The 21,705-nt window shown below is 36.2% G+C and overlaps 1 protein-coding gene across 1 annotated transcript in view; it reads right to left on the reverse strand.

Annotated features, from left to right (window-relative positions):
* Positions 1 to 21,705, reverse strand: part of p130CAS (Serine_rich_CAS and FAT-like_CAS_C domain-containing protein p130CAS) — a 162,859-nt gene that overhangs the window by 40,942 nt on the left and 100,212 nt on the right. The window contains exon 3 of the mRNA XM_069114216.1: positions 16,268 to 16,417. Within this exon, the coding sequence (XP_068970317.1) occupies positions 16,268 to 16,417 (150 nt within the window). The remainder of the gene's footprint in view (positions 1 to 16,267; positions 16,418 to 21,705) is intronic.

A 21,705-nucleotide genomic window follows, 5' to 3' on the forward strand; every position in this document is an offset into this window, starting at 1 on the left:
GCCTATCTGGTCAGAAACTTTTGCACAGCGCTGTAATATAAATTTAGATAACGATTCTCGGTTATAAATACAAAATGTTACTACCGACAAGATTCCGTTTGCTTCTAAATTACGAAATTCAATAAGATCATATTGTAAGCGAAAGCAACTACTCCAGATCGGAAGATAGTGGCTGTCCAATAATTTCCTAGGCAAAATGACGCAAGGAACGTGTCTAGAGAGAAAATTTATTTCAAATTTTGTTCGGATGTATCATTACAGCGAAGGGGAAAGTCGTGTTGTTCATGAAAGCTACCTGTTACGTTACAATCGTTCTTGTTGATCTAACCGATGATTTTAATACGCCGAATGACGTAATGACTCGAGATAGCTCGATAGGGATCGGTACGCGATCGCTACGCGTTCGATGAACCTCACCTGCGATCGATCCTACGCATTTCCGGAATCAACTCACCTACGTATGAAAGTCTTAGAATTTTTGCGAATAGGCATGTGCACGGTGTGTGTGTGTGTGTGTGTGAACGATCGAAGAAAATGCAAAGTATGTTTCAAGATTTTACACTATTCAAGCGCATAGGACAGGTCTAGTTTGATTTAGATTGGTTCGTAAAATAGTTAGAATAATCTTAATCCATAATAGATCGAATTAGATTTGCATTAGATTATTTAATTCTAATCTAGGTATAATATTTATCGATGACAAATTGAAATAAATATTGTACAACTAAGTAAGATAATTCGTTAACGTATAATTAATATACCTAAAATTACGTAACTGACCTCAAACTCTTATAGATCACCCAAGATCCAACGATATTGAGTGGTTTAGAAAATCTACTTTCTAAGCTACATATTTCATTATTTTCAATTGCTCTAACGTATGCTCTAAAATGTATCTACTGAGATTATGCGATATTGTAATAGGATAATTTCAATAGAAGTTTAATTGTTTCAAAGTGTTAAGGCTTCTAATATTCCTCCAGAATAATATTCTTCCATACCAATATTCTTCGATAATAGGAGAACTGAAGTTAAGACTCACTTCGTAAGTATAACGGAAAATATCTCTTGTAACAATAATCAGAGCCACGATAGTTTCGTTGCATGATCATTAAAAATTTCAGACAAGTTTTCCCTTCGAAAAGATACATTTCATCATAATAATGAAATACAAGATCATTTGGAAAATCCTTCGAAATGAAAGAAACTTGATCCACGAGCAACAAATCTGACCAAACACGAATAAAACACACGTTCTTTATAAATTACGGCAAAAGTATGAACCGACATATTATTCGTCAACAGAATGAAATATAAAATCACTCAGAAAGCTGTTCCAAATAGAAGAAACTTGTCGCACAAGCATCGATCCTCGTCAAACACGAATAGCATCGTGTTCCTTCTAAATTACGCGAAAACTACGAACAGACGAATTCACCAAAAAGAACGAGGCATAAAATCGTTCCAGACGTAAGAAACTTATCCCACAAGCATCAACCTCAACCAAACGCGAGAATACCGCGTACTTTCTAAATTATGGCAAAAATATAACAGATACATTCACCAAAAAGAACGAAGTGTAAAATCATTCAACAAATGCTTCTAAATGCAAGGAGCTAATCCCACAAGCATCAACCCTAACCAAACACGAGAACACCGTGTACTTTCTAAATTACGGCAAAAGTAGGGAATATCGAGCAGCGTCGATCTAATCACCGGTTCCAGTCGCCTCTGCAGCACCGTTTCTCTCCTGGCATCGGTCTTACAGCACCACCAGCCAATTCATTCCGATCTATCCTCCGCGTCGAACATCGTGCTACTACCGAGCGAGTAGATAATCCCACGCGAACAAGTTTCGCAGTTCATTGATACTGCCCCGTTAAAGACCTCGGCCCACGCCCAGACAGCTCCTCTATCCCCTTGCTCTCTGCTCTTTCTTCCTCTTTCTTCCTCACTAACACCTCTCCTCCTTTCCATCCGTCCACGGATTTTCCCCTTTCTGTTCCTTTTTCCATGCCATTTTCAGCCGGTGCAACGACAGTTTGCACGCTCGCTCGGCGACGGCAGTGACGGTTTTAAGATCTTGTCACCCCGGGCGACGAATCGGTTCCTGCACGCAGCATCCTTCGTTAAATCTCGGCCGAACGTCGCGATTGGAATCGTGAAACGTGTCTCATCCGGCACACGCTCCCACTTCCGGCGATCGAGACACAGTTGTCGCTCTCTTTTCTCAGTCACTCTTTTTCCATCCTATTCTTCCTCCTTTTTTTCTTTTTACTTTAGTTCTGTCGGATCTTAGCTTCGGGAAAAGGCAGAATTTTCTCGATGAATCCTCTTTCCTCTTCTCTTTCGTTTCTTTTTTCTGGATTTTTCGCTGAATATTCTCGAGAGGAGGGACGGAATAATTACGAGGATAAGGGCGAGGGTTTCGAGGGTGGATGGTGAGACGCGTCTCACGCACGTTTAGGAGCTGAATGTTTGTTGGAAGAGATTGTAGAGAAATGGTCCATGGAGATAAAGTTCCGCGGAGAAGATGGATGATTTATGGCGGGGTTTCGTGGAATATTTGGAAAATTCATGCGCGAATAAAGTATAAGATGTATGGCAGAGGATTCGCGGATGTTTTACTTATTTTGATTTTGTTGCAGATATGTGTACGAATGTTTTCCTTTGGAAGATTTTGTAAGATTTTTGTTTTGGAAAGAGATATGCTTTTAGTAAGATGGAGCTTTTACTAATTGCCAAACTAGTTTCTTTGCTACAGTTCTACTAGCTGCAAAGCTTAAACAAATTTTTAAGTTTACAGACATGTAGCGATCTACTTCTAGCTTCTAGAGAAGCGTGAAACGTCTAATTCATAATATAATATCTAGAATCAATTTTTTTTACTAATTATTTGTAGATAACATAATATGGATTTTGTGACAATAGGAAAAAATGGAAATAAGAAAGTCGGTTTGAAAGTGCACGAATCACAACCATTGCAGGTAAACAATTTTACTTTATACAAATATGTATTTCTCGCATAACCACACTTTCTACTCATTGTTGTAATATAAATGTATTGTTTATTACCGTTGATTTGATTAAACCCATAAAGAATCTTTACAATGACATATAAATATTTCGTTATAAATTTTCAAGCTTCAATGGCTAGTACAAATTTTTCTATTAAAATTTATCACAAATATATTTGCAACATTTGCTCTATGTTCTCCAACCATTTCTGAAAAAAAGCATCACCTTCTCCACCTTCCATTTACAGTTATCCTCCAAAAATTACACGCTAAGAACAACGATTACGATCTCCGTCAAATTACCGAAGGTCTTTGCATTCTTGTAATATCCTCATTAGCAATTTATTTTACCCGTCGTTTCCATGCAGCAACGTGATTCTCATGGTTAATCGTTGGACACCGTAATTTCACGAATAAATGTTAGAAGACACACAGACTTTTCTATTAAAATTTCATTTTGTTCACAATTCCGTCACGTTACAAAATTCTGTCACGCGTACTAATTTCCCTTCTCCGAAGCTCCTCTAACGAATTATTTCTGAAAAAGATCATGGTACTTTCGTGAATAAATACTACGAAGCATATAAATTTTTCTAACAAAGATTAACACAGTTTTCCTATATTAAACATTTATACATTTTCTCTAACAACGAGTCCTTTAATTATTCGTAAAAAGTAGCCCGGTAATATCCACCTCCCATTGAGGAATCCCAGAAATTACACACTAAAAGCCATAGCCATCGTTTCGGGCTAGAGTCAACGATAACGAAGAATGTTTGCATTCGTTCTATGTTCTCATTAGCAATTCAGTTTCCTCGTCCCTTCCACGCAGTAACATAATTTTTATAATACAAATCTTCCTATTAAAAGTTGATCTCTGTGCTCATTATTTCCTGGTATCAAACATTTTCTCACGTGTATCACAATTTTTTCCCTAATTATCTCCGAAGAGGAAATTCCCCCAAAATTACGTATGTAAAAAAAGAAAAAAAAAAAAAACTGTAACCATCATTTCGAAAGAAGATCAACGATAATGACGGATTTTTGCATTCGTTTAATATTCTCATTAGCAATTTATTTCCCTGGTGATTTCCACGGAGCAACGTGATACCGGTTGTTAACCGTCGAGCGATGTAATTTCGCGAGGCTTTTGGCCCGGTAACGCTTGTGTGTTCGTTTGCAACAGAAGCTGCAGCTCGCGATGGAAACCGCCCAACGGAGGAACGTCAACGGCCGCGTTGTTGTTCGAAAGTGAATTTAATGCGCGAAGTTAGCGTACGTTACTGGTCGTTACTGACCGAGGGAGCCGAACCAGCCACGATCTGGTTATTCTATTTAACGTCGCCGGAGCACGAAGCCACTTTCGCCTACGTCGTGAATACTCCTGTTTCTCCTCTTGCTTCCCCATGGTTACACTCAGCCGGCCACGATATCTGTCCGACACAACGAGATCTCTGCTTGATTATTTCTCTTCTTGTTTCTACCCGATTCTTATCGTACAAACTATATTCATTTTTTAATTTTGCTGTTTCAATTCATCCGTTTTAATTGGGACGAGACTTTAATTCGAACGTACAGTTAGTCCTTTTTCCTTGATGTTTTTATTTTATTGCAGTTTTATGGCTACGATGAACGTTTTAGTATAAAATGTTCAAGAATGGAAAGAGTCTGTTAACCTCGAAGACGTAGTTGACGAAGTTGATGTAGAAATTAAAGCAACGATATTTGTCAGGGCAAACGATTCCTTTAAAGATGATTCATAAACTTTGTGAAAGATAAGAAATCACATACTTCTCCCGTAATTTTCAAATAATAATACCATTTTACGTTGTCTTTTTTTCTGCCCAGGATATTGTTTAACTAAAGGAACAATTTCTATCAAATGTGTATATGTATATATAATAGATGTATATGTGAAATTGTTATATACGTGTCTCGTTCATGGATTATCGTACACACGATTAACAATTTGGTCCTTTGGCTACACGTCACACGAGTTACAAGCCCTGTAATTGTGCAATTAATGCACCCTTTAATTCCATCTAATTGAAGCACTTTAAGCTCTAAATATTGTCCTTTCGTTTTACCTCGTGTTACGAGAAGAGAAAGGGGACGAAGCGTAGGGGACACGTAGGAGAATCAACAGGCAAAATGGAGAGGGAAAAAACTGAAGAGGAAAATAGAGGGGAAGGAAAAGATCGAGCGAAAGTGAAAAGGAAAGTGTTGGGATAAAAGAAATAAGAGACCGTGAAACAGGAGGAAAAGAATAAAGAAGACGGCCAGACGGATACGCGCGCAAGTTTTGCATCTATTTTTACGAGAATACGAAGAAATGAATAGAAAAGAAACCCAAGTAGGAAGAAAAATGCAAAAAACAAGAACCTATACGCAAATGGATGGTTGAAAGAGAAGCTTTCTTTCCAGAAAAATAATTTCCATGCGCAGGTGCATCAAAATAATTTCACGCCTTTTCATTTTACCAAATATTTCGAACAATCTTGTTTATCAAAAATCCTTTGGAATCTATTTTTTGAAAAAAAATAATTACTTTTAAAGAATAATTGAATCAAACAGAATTTACCGACCTTAAATCACGTATTATATGTTTACAATGTGGAAATTTCTCGTTGAAAATTATTGGGATATTTATAAAAATGTTCATTAAGGGTTCATTGGAGGAGGTAATTGAGGCGTGTCGAATATCAGAATTAAAGTAGAATCGAAAAAGTTGTATAAAATTGAAAGAATAGTTTGAAGAAAAAAGAATAAGCGAGCGAATCGAACGAAATTCGGACAAATCGACTTTCTTTCGAAATCTGATCATATACAAATGAATAATCTGAGAAATACCAAGAAAATCTCTTTCAATCTTATTACCTTGTATAAGCATCCAAGCGTTATAAAACCTCTTTCCAAATTTAGCAGAAACTTTATCACTGAATTATTCTCTTATCTTCGCTGAGTAATTTCCGGTTCAGTAAAATCTCATAAAATCCACTTCCTTCGAACGATTTAAAATAGAGTTACACAGAGTAAATATCACTTTAAAAGCAATCGCATACTGGTACCCGCTTAACACGCTGCTCCGAATTGCCTTCGCAAAGTTTATTCACCCAAGACGAAAAAAACGAGGAGACAAAATCCTACTCTCAAACCAGATAAGCAAGTTTCGAATGATTCATTACGATCTTCCGCGTTTCATGCGAAGAAAATCAGGAAGAAGAAGAAGAAGAAGAAGAAGAAGAAGATAACGAAGAAAAAGAAGAAGACTAACAAAGGGAAAAAAAGAAGGTTCGAAGAAGAAGCAAAGGAAGGTTGTTTGAAGATACTTAATAGAAAACGCGAGAGACGGACCAGTGAAAGAAATAAAGCTGTGCCGGATGAACGCGCAAGAAATGGAAAAGAGGAGAAGACGGCAACATTTTGAGACAGTGATAAAAGAAGAGACATCAAGATTTTCCAAGAAGGAAGGAAGTCAATAAAGACAGATACACAGGGGGAACGAAGAGAAAAAGCGCGAGACGAAGACAGAGGCCGAGTCTGACCATGGATATGTACACGTGATGAAACGCGTCCGCCCTTCTTTGAGCTAAACCGCCCTGCGCATTCCATCGAGATGACTCCAGGGACCCCACTTTGTGTTCCCCGCACGACGGAACGTGTGCGGGTGTTTCTCCGCGCGATTATCAACCAACACCAAAAGTGACTCTGCAGAGTGGTTGGCACAGTATAGGTCGTAGGTAATAAACGAACTTCGAACAGGTACTTTGGATCGGTAAGTGCAAGTTTCTTTTTCTTTTTTTTTTTTTTTTTTAACGAGTGACCACTTACGCGGGAACTTCACGAGCGACATTTTGCCGTGCGATATCGCTGCGATCGAATGTTTGTCTTTGTTGTTCTTAAATAGGAAAAGAAAGAAAGGCGTACACGGTCGAAGGCGAATCGCACGGTAAAATGTCGCTCGTGTGCGTTCAGCCTTAGATGGGGTTATATGTATCGAGATTGGTTGCAGCAAGAGATCGTGGAGATTTTTAGATCGATAGGACGCGGTGAATTGACGTAATGTACGCGAGGTTTGGTACAAGCGACGCGTGGAATAATTAATCGCGATATCATGCCGGCAATTATCTTAAAACTTTCCAGCTTTGAAATTTAGAGCGAGACCTTCGTAATTTATGAACTTGAATATTTTTTAGAACTTGGATTACGCGACTTGAAATTGTGAAATCGTAGAATTTGAAGTTTCTTCAGCATCAGAATCGGAATTAGAAGTTTTACAATTTTATGGATGTTCAAATTTGCGATTTTACTCGTAATTTATGCTTTCGCGATTTTGGATTTGGAAATCTCGTAATTCTGTTGTTTCGGAATTTCAGAGTCCGCGATCCTCTAAATTCTGGAATTTGAGAGTTCGCCACTCTGTCTGTTTCAGAATTGGAAATTTTACTCAAATCTCAGAATTGGTAATTTTGCAAATTTTCCAACTGGACGTCTTACGATTGTGCTGTGTTTGAATTTGGAATCCTGCGATTGAAAAACTAAGAAACTTGCAATTCTGTTAATTTAGAACTTGAACTGTTGCAATTTTTAGCATTTCGAAGTTTGCAATACCGCTATTTTAGAATTTCTAGTTTTATCAGCTTAAAATCGGAAATCGTGCTATCTTGAAATCTCAGAATATGAAATTAAAGATCTGCGATTTGCGAAATGTCAAACGTTCAAGTTTCAAAGACTCGAATAGACTTTGAACACGTTATAAAACACGGAATTAAATAGCACGTAAAACATAAAACGAAGGTTTACTTTCATTCCTTCAAATTGTAGCTTCGATAGGTTTCCCCTTAACATTATCGATCCCTGGCCGTGGTTTCAATGGTCTGCGATGAACTAAAAGGCCGATGTTCCAGCCTGAATCGACGTTCAAATTAGAATTGGCTACGTTGAATAGTTTATTTCTAATCGAGCGTCGGATCGAACACAGAACCGCTCTTTTCCAATGGAATAAGAACGAGATGGAAATAGAAATGAAAGAAAGAGGAGGTATACAAGTGGCGTCGGGGACTGGATATTGTCTGGACTTACGGACATATAAGGATACTGGTGGTCTTTGCACGCTGAGCGAGACAAGGGAAGCTCCATGTAGGGTATCCTGTAGGATCGACTTCTCGTAAATCGTTCCAGGGTGCAACGGTATGCTACCGTGAAAAAAGCAACTACTGGAAAAATGTTCGGGCTCTATTTTTACCTGGACATTTTCAAACGCGTCCCTCAGGTATACGATGTACAAAATGAATTAAGTGTACTATCGTTCATAAATATACAGACACTTTAGTCAACTTGTGTCAATGTCACTTGGATGTAAAATATGATAAGAAGAATATTTATTGTTTTCTTACAAAATCATCAAATAATAAACTTTAATTATTTGTTTCAATATCCGACGTTGTATTAAATTTTTTTTTGTTAAGGAGTTTTTATTAAAATTTTGTAAACACCACTGTTCAAACTACCGACGATGAGTTTAGGAGAACCTGAGTTATGTGATCTGTATTTTAGAAATTAGACAGTCTTTTTCAAAATAGTTTGATGTGAATGTGGCATAACTTGTGTCATTCTTGGATATACAAATATTTCATAGCACCATCTACTAGTCTTTTAAAGATTTTATCACGTTGTAATAATAAAATAACAATAATAAAAAACCATTATTTATTAACGTATATTTTAGTATAGCATGTGCATGCTCATATTTCAAAGGTTGGATCTATCCATTGGAAACAAGTAGAAAAATGTTGTGCAAATGTAGATTACATATGTTGGTCTTCAAGTTAAAGAAAATTAAAAAACGTTCGGTGTGTATGTTTTTCCTAGTTCCAGTGTAAGTTATTGAAACGTTTCTTCCCATTTCGTTGCTTGGAACACGGCGTTAAACTTTCAAATTACGTTATCCATAATGTGCAGCGCCGTTTACTTCCTTTAACGAATACATTCGTGCTTCGAAGTAATAACGTGTATTTATGACATCGTTTGTACAAAGTAACTTATTTGCTTCGTTATTCCTCAGATAGAATGCAGGAGCGGTAAATTTCACGATAGTCTTTAAAAAGTAATATTTCTAACATTATCGCTAGATTACGTTTATACAAACTCACGCTTTTACGAACACGATTAATACAACAGAAATAGAACCTGAGTAGAAATTTGTTGCATGCGTCACATATTGCAACGAATGTAAAACAACACCAATGACCGACCAATGAATGCATAAATAATATATAATCATATACAGAATAATACTAAATAAATAGAAAACTATCCTTTCGATATTTGACAATATTTCATATACTCTGTGTATCCTTGAATTTCCCACAAATACACACAAACAGCCACAGTCTCGTTCAATCATCTATCCTTTCGATATTTGAGAATATTTCATATACTCTGTGTATCCTTGAATTTCCCACAAATACACACAAACAGCCACAGTCTCCTTCAATCATCGCCATTCCGTGTCTCAATTTAGTCTCGATCCAACTTCTCAACGACTCATTTATGCGCGATACTATACCCCCGTACAAACAACAATCCCGAAACGACTCGTGGAACGTCTTAATCTCGAGGAGTGAGGTTCCAAGAGAAGGAGAGAGAGAGAGAGAGAACGGTGGTCCTCAGGAGGAGTAGATTTCGCGCGCGATACCAAAAGAGCGGCGCACACGCGCGCGGAGTGGTCACGCGGCCTGCTGAATAATAAAACTAAAAAATAAAAAATAAAAAAAAAGAAAAGATACCGCTAGAAGCGTTTCACGCGGTACGACCCTGAGCACCTGCGCCTCACCGGTATCTGACTGGTAATTCCGTCGTGACAGGGCAATTTCGAGGAAGCTGGACCGCGTAACGTTGACCCTTAGCTGACGCGCCGCTCGTATTTCTGTCGACGCACATGCGGGCTCGGGCCGGACGCGTCCGTCCGGATCTTTGCCGGCAAAAAGCCCAACCAAACGCAGAAAGAAGAAGAAGAAGAAGAAGAAGAAGAAGAAGGAGAAGGACAAGGAGAGGAGGCAAAGGAAGAGTCGAGGAAACGCCAACTCCGGCAAGAAACTCGGAATCGCGAATCTATATCTCTGTTCTGCGGTTTTTGCGCCTCAGAGAGGCAATGGGGATGAGAAGAAAGAAAGTTTCTTCCTGTCTTACTCACCCTTTTCTCTTTAGTTACGCTTTTGAGAAACCGAGAATGCAACCGCGGATCGAATTGCAGTAATTTTTGGCCAGAGAATGGATTTTCTGTTAGCTGGCTTTGATGTTGATTTGTGTATGATGTTGTTTGATCGTTTGTGTTCGATGGTTGATATTAGCAATCTGTTTGGTTTATTATTAATCTTGTTAAGGTCTTGCAAGGGTTTATTATTAATTTCGTTTAAGTATTAGTTTTCTTTATTATTAATTTGACATTCATTTTTATTTATTTTTAATTTTATAATTGATACGTAATCGAAGGACATGAACAATTTCAATGTTCTTCGTTTGTTCAATGTTATTATTAGTCCTCGCTAGTCTTTAGTATTTACGTTAACATCTACTTTAACATTTCATCATCTTTATTACAATTGCTTAAATCTGAAATAAACACTAAGTTTGGAATTATTATTTCCACGATTATCTGCATTATCATTTCTATTTAATCATGATCAAACTTAATACACCACTGTAGATATTAATAATTCCATAATTCGCGTAAATTAACTATCAGTGTTACTCTTAAAAATTGCTACGATATTTATTTTATATTTACTTACTTGAAATTTAATCGATATTTGTATTGTATTGTATATAAAATTAGATAAAACTCTCTACGAGACATTAGTAATAATTATATTCTTAAATCTTATTAACTTACCAAACGAGGAACGAATTATTATATCCAATAAAATACAACCGATAAGAATAAAGGAATTGGACGTTTCGTGTTTATGCTACGCGAACCTTTTTACTTTATCAAACGTGTATCACCTAAATTGAGTCCAGACACAACAAGCTACGTAAATCCTTTTGCCCTTCAGCGATTCCAAACGTCGATGTTGCATACAGCTTTTGACATTCGCTGTGTAGCTATTTGTATCGGTATTTGAATAACAAATGTTTGTCGGTGGAGGCGTCCCTTTTGTTTCATTCTTCAGTCCTTCCACTCCCTTTCCTACCGAAATATACGCCGCATAAAAGAACAGGGCTGAGTTATGGCTGTCGGTCCCGCGGATAGAGCCTTCAGGGATTACAATCGAAAATTCAGCTGGTCGAAAAACGCGAATAAACGTTAAAGGATGACGTAACCGCGATAAAAAGGACAACAACTATACTTCGTTGAATGAAACGTTAAGGATACTTTATTCAGAATTGTTTTGGAATCAGGAGAAGGAAATTTCTGTTGATTCGACAAACCGTGATATAAATTGTTTCATGTTGTGAAACACCGTGATGCGGCTTCAGTCAGTAACGTTTTACGCTGAAATATCATTTTAATTTTTAAAACTGGTATGGTGAGATTCTATAGTCTACACTCTAGACGGTGTAAACGTTGTGATAAATTTTCTTTTTTAACTCAGCCACTTGCTCTTGAATTTCTATTTCTATGTTTCGTTTTTACTCTTGTTTCGAAGAGTGAAGAGAAATTTTAATGTTTCAAGGACAACTTTGGTATAAAAGTAAAACGAGGCGTGTCAATAAGGATTTTTTTATATTTTCTTCGAAGTTGTAGAAATTTTTTAACGAGAGTAGCAGAATTAAAGAACACATTGAATTAAATATCACGATAGTACTGAATCTAGTCGCTGAATTTTATTTAAAATTTTAAATCACCAACATTTTCCAGTTAACATTTAAGATTTTTTAATTACAAATATCTTCAAATTAGCTAGGTATGTTAATAACGGTTCCAGATTGGAAAATAAGGAGAAAAATCTTTAGACTATTCCTTAAAGTATTCAAATAAATTTCTATTCTATAACAGTACAAAATAAATATTTTTTACGTAAACTGTTTGTCTAATCTGACGAGGAGAAAATGTCACCATGTTATTTACAATTCATACTATGTACGCTGTTATGTTCTATGAGTGTAATCAAAACTAAAAATCCCTTTGACGTTTTTTCAGTAGCAGCTCGCTGCAGAGTTAGTTGAAATATTTGCATTTCACAAGGATTAATAATGTCCTGTGCGAGATGCTCGAAAAAAGACGAAACCGAATGATTCTCGCGTCCAAAAGCGCGAAATATGGGAAAAAATGTTTTCATTTTTCACAAAAAAAGCCTTCCAGAAAAATTATATTTAACAGGAAAGGTAAATTAATTGAGAAATAAATTATCGACATTTTGGAAGCTGACAGGTATCGTTTAAAAAATTCCTGAATTATTAATGCTACGAAGTAAGTAATTATACTAATATAAAATTGCTTTTAATGGTATAAAAATTCCGTAGAAAATTAACGAACGTGTGTTATTCTCCGTGAAACGAAACTTTACCGATAATAACTTCATTTTTGATTTACTAAAATCAGGCTTGTTCCATTCAAAACGATGAAATGACGCGTTCGAAGAAATAATTTTTCCAATCATCCGGTGTGATAAAAAAGATCGCAATGAAACTAGTTTTTGCGCCAATGCATGGCAAATTACGAAACGTACGAGCTATAATAATGAATGATTAAGAAAGTTAAGAGTAGCGAAATATTAAGAGTCGCGACCCTCCCTCGTGTCTAAATGCGTCTGGTATGAGAGGATAAAGTGAATTATGGCTAATGGTATGATGGATACTCGACCGGAAATTCAATAGCCAGAAAAACAACACCGACAATGGTATAACTGTAAACAGTTCGTCCATCGTATGCTGTAGGTATTAATAACCTGGAATGCAAGAGGTAAAATGTGCAGATAAAACGGATAACATACGTCGTTGTAAATTGAAAATAAAAGAAATATTTGGCGGATTATGTAAACAATGATGTATGAAATTCTAGGAATGAGAAATAAATGAAAATAAAAATCCAGGTGAATATTTCGAATATCTTTAATAAATCGACAACACTGCGGTATTTACAAATGTTTGAAACAACTGGTAAAAAGTTAATTAGTTTCGGCGCTTTATGTTATAAAATTGGAGCTATTCGAATCATTTGTACACGTTGATAATTGTATAACAGAAAATAATTTTTTAAGCGCTTCTCTATTTTGTATTCCTAAAGATTTTCTTTTAACATTTCTAAAAGTTTTCGATTAATTAAAATATTCAAAACGATGATGGTCGAGCAATGAAATACATTTGTACGCTTTGAACTTGGTCTTCTATGTAAACCTTTAAGGTAATCTTTTATCTCTCATTTTATTATGTATATATTTATTGTTACAATACATATCATTGTCTTGTGTATATTATTATCAACATATTTATTCTTTTTTGCATCAGGTCCTCGGGTTTTCATTTCATCCTAATAAAACTTGATACGTGAGTTTCTTTCTTAAAAAATTAATCAATGAAATAAGTTAGAAGCAATAAGAAGAACAGATAGATGATCAAAATTTGAAAAAAGGAAATGATTGTCGACTTTAAAAATATGACAATTCCTTAAAGAAATAGGAACCTGTTTAACGTGGATGGATAAAAGCGAATAGAACTGAAAACCACTAGATGCTATTAACTCGTAATCTAAGCACGTCCAGTGTAAACCAACATTTGCTTACAGCGCACATTTCAAAGATTTTTATTGCGTAACAAACGACGGATGTTAACCAACAAGTAGAATGAAAATATGGACCGTTAATCGCGACAATTGTTGCATATTTAACGCGTCCTGCTTTACATTCGTTTCAACAAATTACACTAAATTGTGAATTTATGTTCCGCGATGAAAATTCCCAATTAAGATTTTCATGCGTTACGTATGAAAAGTGAACGCTAACAAATGTAATTTACATACAATTCACTTGCCAATTGACCGTCAATTGACGTACGATTTAGTTAATTCAATATATCGATAGTTTAATATATTTTACTCTAGTACTACACTTTAGTTGACTTAATATAACAAATATATTAAGACAGAAATTGCTAAATGTTACATGTATGAACCACAATAAAGTGAATATTGAATTTATATTAGCATTGATTTATAGAATATTTACTTATATAGAATATTTATAGAATATCTACTTTATAGAATATTAAATTTGACGTACATTTCATAAGAAAGAAAAGGGAGAATAAACGTTCAATTATTATTTCAGAATAATTTAGATCGCTAAAACGAAGATACACTTCAAAATACAAAAAAAAAAAAAGAAAAACAGAAAGAAAAAATAGCAAATAGAACAAAAGAGGAAATAAACTAGTAAATTACCAATTACCATTCTCAATTATTTTTATTAATGACTACAATCACATATATTCTACAAATATATAAAAATTTAAATAGTATCAATGTACGTGTTTAATCTCGTACAGTTACCTTACCAAGTTAATTGGCAAATAATTAGATAATTCCTAAACGTCTGTTGCCTTCGGGAAGCTTAGAGCCTCTTCACATCGTGTTCTATTAATAAACCAAACCAAAAAAGGTGCACGTCAGAAAACGAAGACGTCAGAAATGGTGACAAATAAACTCTTTGCCCCTGAAATCGAAACATGTTTCTGCCAAAGCATCATATGCCGACGCGGACAATGGGAATTTCTTTCTGTTCTCATTTCATTTGCCTATCAACCCTTGCGACTGCACTTCTACCGTTCTATAACCGTCCCAACCATCGACCGAGTCAATCGAGATCAAACCTCGAACCTGTACGCGCCACCCACTTACGCGTACCTATACCCACTTGAAACCACACCCTCCACACGGTGTATCGAAAAAACCATGGAAAACAAAGAATTCATTTTCTATAACGTCGCGACGTGGTTTCGCCCGACAAGGCAAATCGAAGCAGATTCGACGAGGCCGATCGATCGGCTATATTCATTTCGGTAAATTGGCGCCGGTTGACAGATGCTAAACGATGCCAATGGCAGACACCGGAGCAAACGAATTGGTAGTCAGCTGATTCTGACAGATCCCCGTCTCTAGCGCGTACCAGAGACGACATAAGGGGGCACGATGGGGGTCTGCGGCGAAACACAATGGAACCGCCGCCATTGTGTGCTACGTTTCACGTAGAAGGTCGATCGATGGGACTAGGGCGCAGTGTAGGGGTGGACTTTATAAATTTCTACGTCTTTTCAGATCCAGAGCAAATTAATGCAAGATGGCAGCTGCGCGACGATAAAGCACGCGGTCGAGGGGAACAACGGGTCGAACCGTTGCGCCGATCGAGGCTGAACGAGTTGGCTCGATCAAGTATTTAAATGAACAATCGAAGAAATCGCGTGGACAGATATCTAGATGACTTTTAGAACGTATTTCTGCTGCTTCGATGAGCTTTTTACGACTTGATTGCTGATTCGTCGAAGGATGAACTTTTACTTTTGAATGAACCAAGTTGATCGACTTTCGATAATAATATCGAAGTGATTAGATTCCTGATTTCTTGAAAAGGAAGTAATTCGTAGAAAGAAATGGACGAAGATACTTTTTGTATGTGTTATCGTTACGCTATGTGACTGTCTTTTGAGTTAAATGATTATTCAGCTGACTGTGTTTTCATAACGAGCAATGAGGCTTTATACAGTTAAGCGTTAATTTCCTTTATAAGAAAACGACTTGTTTTTCGATTGAGTTTGATTAATATTATTCATAGAATAATAATGTAGTCTCCGAGCAGAAAATTCTAGCTATATTCTATCACATAAAATTTAATAAAAAAAAAATTCATACGTCGATAGTGAAACCTATGAACGTAAGTGCAATATTAAGTATCAAACGAAATAGTTATTATTATTAACGTGTATGTATAATACGGAATAACAATTATCACAAAATTAAATATCATGCATTTCTATTGCTCAATCGAACTTCTAAACCTCATAAATCACTATTTATTAAAAAATTCATACTCATTCGATCATATCCGATCTCGAGCGTTAATTTCCAATTAATTCTACACCCTGTGAACTCGAATTTCTACCGTTTGATTTATTATACGACGCTGGCGATTTCGCGGAGGAGAATTTTCATAAAATCTCGAGTGCTCGCGCATAAATATACGCACACGCGCATACTATAGAAATTTTCTATGCCCCATGAATTTAATAATGGTATCGTATAGCAAGTAACTTACCCTGTTCGGTTGAACGTGCCAGCTACGCCGTTTTCCATGCCTCTGTATGCCGTCTTCAGAAATGGTTAGGTCAGGTCTGCTGCCAACCAAACAGCCCCCTGTATCATATTGGCCGACCAGCAGTCTCAATCGATTTCCTGGACAGATGCCCTGAGCAGCAAAAGGAAAAAAGAGACGTATAGCAATAACATCGTACAACCGGCGGGAGTAACAACGGTTTAAAGTAATATCATCGGACTCGCCAAACTTTGTTGCGGCGTACATCCTCGTTTCAAGAAGATACATTGCTCCATACAACTGAAACATCAGTTGTTAGAGGGAATTTATCGTTCTATGAAACGTTCAGTGTACGCGGCGAATTAAATTTTTATCTCTGACAGTCGGTGTGTTACTTTAAATCAGCCGACTATTTAGGTGACAGGTCTATTCAGGGCTATTTTCTTTGCAATTCTTTGTAAGGAATTGCTTTCTCTTAGCAGAGTGACTATTTCATCGTCGTTCCGTCGTACGTATTTATCGTTAGTTGCTTTCTCTTTGTATTTGATCTGCGTTGGGACTAACTCGATCTTCAACGAAACTTCTTTTTAATGTTACTTTGATCCATTCTTTAATCGATAATTCTCTTTCACTAACTTTAACCCTTCACCTGCCAATAATCGTGGAAGATATTTACACGATAGGTTATTGAAACAGTGCCAAGACACGTAAAATGAAAATAATAATCAAAGAATAAGACTCGTACAATTTATAACATCGGACGTCTAGAAGTATCTACCAAGAAAATAACAATTTGAGAATAAAAATCCTATTATTCGGGATATAATAAACGTTCGAATATCACTTGCGTAATGTCTGACTAATTCCTGACTCTATCACACCCTGAAATTCTATACAATCCTTTCGTTAATTCGCTCTAACGAACAATTCTAAACATCCCAATTTGTTGGGCCAACGAGTCAACTTATCAAGCCCAGTAAATTACATTTTCTTCCATTTGACGAACCCATTATCTTTTGAAAAGCGCATTCGCGTGATAAAGCGACGGTCCGTGAAATCGATTTCATGTATTTGCCAACGATGTTCCACGAGCCCTGCTTAAACACGAAGCAAGAGGAAACGTAGACAGGAACATTGCCTCGTTGTTGACGATTTCACCACTTTACTCAACGTTCAAAGCGTACAAGAAATACTTGTCGAATCGTCGCCAGGAAACGAAAGGAGATTTCAATTAGCAGCGTGTACGGGCGGTGACGATTCCGTGAAATCGAAACGAAAATAAACGTGTTAGCCTTGCAGCTTTCCATCGTATTACGGAAGGATCTTGCCTTCGTCACGGCGAACTGGTAGATTTTAACCCCCTGAGGTCGTATTCAGCTTAGATAAGGGTTCTATATTGGTCCAAGTTCGTTTATTGTTGTAGCGTCATTGTGTATGTGTTAGTATAGTTAGTACTTGTTCGGTGTTATTGGACGAATAGTAACGATTATATTGGTTTGCAACTAAGTGATTGCGGATTTTGTCATGAGGTGATATTGACAAAAGCCGCAATCAGTTGCCAATCTTAGTTGCCAACTCAATAATATGCATATCTATATTTATGCAAATTTATATCTCTATGAACGCAATTGAACAGCCTTAGACAAATTGATCAAGGCTATTTTTTTTTTATTAATTATTCAGTCTCGTTGATACGATGAAGATATCTCTTTGATGAAAATACATTTAAAAAACAATATTTGTAAAATTACCATTTTACTTTGCTTTTCAATTTATGAAGTTGATCGATGTTGTTTCTGAACATGCAGTTAAAGAAATTAAATGCAGAAAAGAACAGAATGCAATTAAAGAAATACAAAGTAAACAGACTCGTTTCACCTAGTAGGTTTAATTTTACGGTATACATCTTCCACTGACCTTCTTTCTGTTACTTTAAAACACTGAAATCCATCTCTTTGTTTTCTTGAAAAATATTTTAAGCTTAGGTCACAAAGATTTTCATCCAGATCTCTCAACTGCTTCTCATAAAAATTTCATGTTTTTCATAGAAACTTTTAGCGATCGTTCGTAAAGATTAAATCGAGTATCTAGAAGAGTCGGACGAGCATTTTTGCAGCATTTTTGAAACTCCTTTAGACCGTTCGGACGTTCGATCTGCAATTCGACCAACTCGTCAAACGACCAACGAATTCTCGTTCACGCTGTCGATTTGCTAAATTCTACTAAAACGTGGAAAGAGCATTCGTTCGCTTGTTCTGAACGTACCTTTAGCGTACTTCAACCCGAATCGGTGATATTTCTCTCTCGTGGAGCAAACGACACGTTTTCGAGGTCTCGCGACAGCGGCAGCTGTCGAATGTCTGCCTATCTGAGAGTTTCATATTCGAATATGTACGAGAAAGGTGAAACGTAACGTAATCGTAGCCTGGCGACAGTGGAAAATGGGATCGTGAAATCTGAGGGCTGTTGGGGGATTTGGTGGGTAACGGGAAATATGGTCGGAAGTGGATGGAGGTGTTTACTGAAAATGGAAATATACTGGGTTCAGTGAGTAGGGGATTAGCTGAGTAAATGAATGCTGTTGACTGGTAAAGTTTATGCTAATGGATTGGTTTGATAATTTAGCGGTGTGACTATGTTAAGTCGTGGATTTGCTTAATTGTCATAAGAATATTTGCTCGTTTAGACCGGCTATGTTTTCTTGCCCTATATTCGAGCAGGTAAAACAGGTTTTAGTCGTATAAATATGATTTCATGCATCGAGAATGATGTCTGGTGGGTTCACAGGAAATGGGTTAGGTTTGTTTGAAAAAGGAAGCAGTAATTACCGTCTTTCAGAGGTGATATTTATTAGGATTTTTTTATCTCTTTCATAATAGTTAATTGTAAAGTTGCAAGCTTCTATTTGGTAAGTGTGACTTAATTCGTTTAAATGTGTGCTCGCACAGAGGAACTTTTCACTTAGATGATTGACAGAGACAGAGATTATAATGATCGAAGAATTGTAAATTAAGAAAAGACTTCCTTATGAGAAGATGTAAATTTCCTGTGGAATATGATGAAAAAGTTAGAACCGCTTTTAGAACTTTTTTTTTTTTACATATAATGCAAAGTCAATTTTAATTAATCCGATATATCTTTTATTCTTCCTCTAAACCTATAAAGATACTAAACTCCGAAAATCCAGATCGTTCAAGTGATAGACGATACAAATACCAATATTTTTTAATTTTTATTTATTAAAATTTACAATTAATTCTCGCATTGAGAATTTTCAGTAATTTTCTCTGGCGTGGCGCAGTGACATGGCTAATTATTTATAATAAGTTAATACTTATTATAGATAAGTATAATTTATAAGTAAGTATTATAAATAAGTAAATATTACTTAATTTAGATAACTAATTGAATCTAGCGTTTAGGTCTAGCGGGTAGTGTCTCTTCAGCCTGCGGATCTGGTCCGACGTATCAAGTAGTCCAGTAATTAGGGGGTTTCGATGTTTGTTGACTCTTTTGCTATATCTGTCGCTATATTTTGCTATTTCCTCTTTGACTGTTGGTATCATGAGGTCGCGATGTATTAGTTCGTTGGTGACATACCAGGGAGCATTTATAATGGATCTTAGCGTTTTCGATTGGAAGCGTTCAAGTATTTCAATGTTGGAGTACCAATATTAACAAAGATATTTCTCTTGGAAATCCTCGCCTGTGGCACATATATCACCAAAAATACGCCCCTAAAGTATTTGTCATTTAAAGAAAACACGCGTCTCTTTTCATATGTGAAACGCTCGGAAATCACGTTGGTTGAAATTGAAATAAATTGAAACGTGAAGAAAAATGAGAAACACAAACATTGTTTACGCGTACTATCTGCCTGTAATAAATACAATCGTGAAAAGTCCTTTGTTTTTCGAAACGTTGAATATTAATTGTATACCTGACTACTGAAATTCAGTATTTCATGCAAAATGGAGTTAACCAATTTCACGACCTAATACGTGAAATATTCGCTTGTTCCAAACAAACGGTTTAAACGGTTCAGGGCACAAACAGGAGCAAGCGAACGCATATGCGGCAAGTTCGCGTGTACCGGTGACTAACAACAGCGCGTTCATTTTCGAAACACCAAGTCAGTCTGTGTACCTAACTCTACAAAACTGTTCATTTGCCGTAGCATAGGAGTAGGAGGCGAAAAACGACAATATGCAGGGACAGAGGCTTGCTCCATTACGGATTCTATTGACTCTCTATCAACGGATACAAACAGCCTATTCCGAGCAGAAACTGTTCGTACACCCGTTATGTCGCAGGGGCGCATCTGCCGTTAATTTTCGTGCGGACGTGCGAGACAAATCGACTTCGAAGTCAATGACGTGTCCGGTGTTAAGAAGACCGAAACCACTTTTGTAGGCAACTTTCGGTGCGAATGATCGTGGCCTGGTTTCGACTCATTAAATGAAACTCGAGGACTCGTAAATCGTATCGTATATCAGAGGAAACCAAATAAATCCAATTGTTCCAATGGCTTGAAGTTTAACAGACGTGATATATATTGAGATTTAAGTAATATTAGGTTGTCCGAAAAGTTTCTTTCGTTTCATAAAGTGATAATAGATGAACAACAATTTCTGTTTTATATTATTTTATTGAATTAGATATGATTCATTTCGTTCTATTTCTATTATTATGTTCGTGCATAATGCAATAAACTAATATAAAACAAAAAAACATTGTGCGTCTATTATTTCTTTATAAAACGAAAGAAACTTTTCGGACAACCTAATACATTGTCTAACGATAATTTGCTACTTTGCGATGATTTTGTCATTTTGTACATATGTATATTTTGAGGCTTAAAGTATATACTAAGGTAATTCAAGCTATACCGATGATCAATTGATATTGGAGAAGCATAAAATAAAACGGTGATTGTTTATAGTAAATATTTTGGAAATATCTTCAATCATCTTATCTGTTAGATTTCAGATAATTCGAAAAAGATGTTGAAGCAATATTATTGTGTTTCTGACAGGAAAATTTAACAGAAGATGCAGTTTGTTGAAGATCGCAGCGTAATTCAGATCATCTTTACTACAGTGTTATATTTATTTGTGAATGAGTTCCACGTAATTTATCTTTATTTTCGCTCTTTAATCGTTATTTAGTCGGCTCTTATTAAGACATCGTTAAACTTAATAGTTTCAGTTCTTTACGTTAAAGACAACGGTTTTAATTGGCTCTCAGTTTCCTGTGCTAATTACTACATGAAGTTTGCAGGCCGCAACAACCTTTTATAAAATTCTTAAACATAAAAAGGAGAAGTAACGCCAGAAACGATTTCATGTCTCATTGTTTAAGATGGATACAATGTTTAAACAAAAGAAATATTGGTAAAAAAAATCAGTATCTTCGACAACGATACTTTTCAACATCGTTCA

The sequence above is a fragment of the Bombus flavifrons genome, chromosome 1 (assembly GCF_040668555.2).
Source record: "Bombus flavifrons isolate JBK064 chromosome 1, iyBomFlav1_principal, whole genome shotgun sequence".
NCBI lineage: Eukaryota > Metazoa > Arthropoda > Insecta > Hymenoptera > Apidae > Bombus > Bombus flavifrons.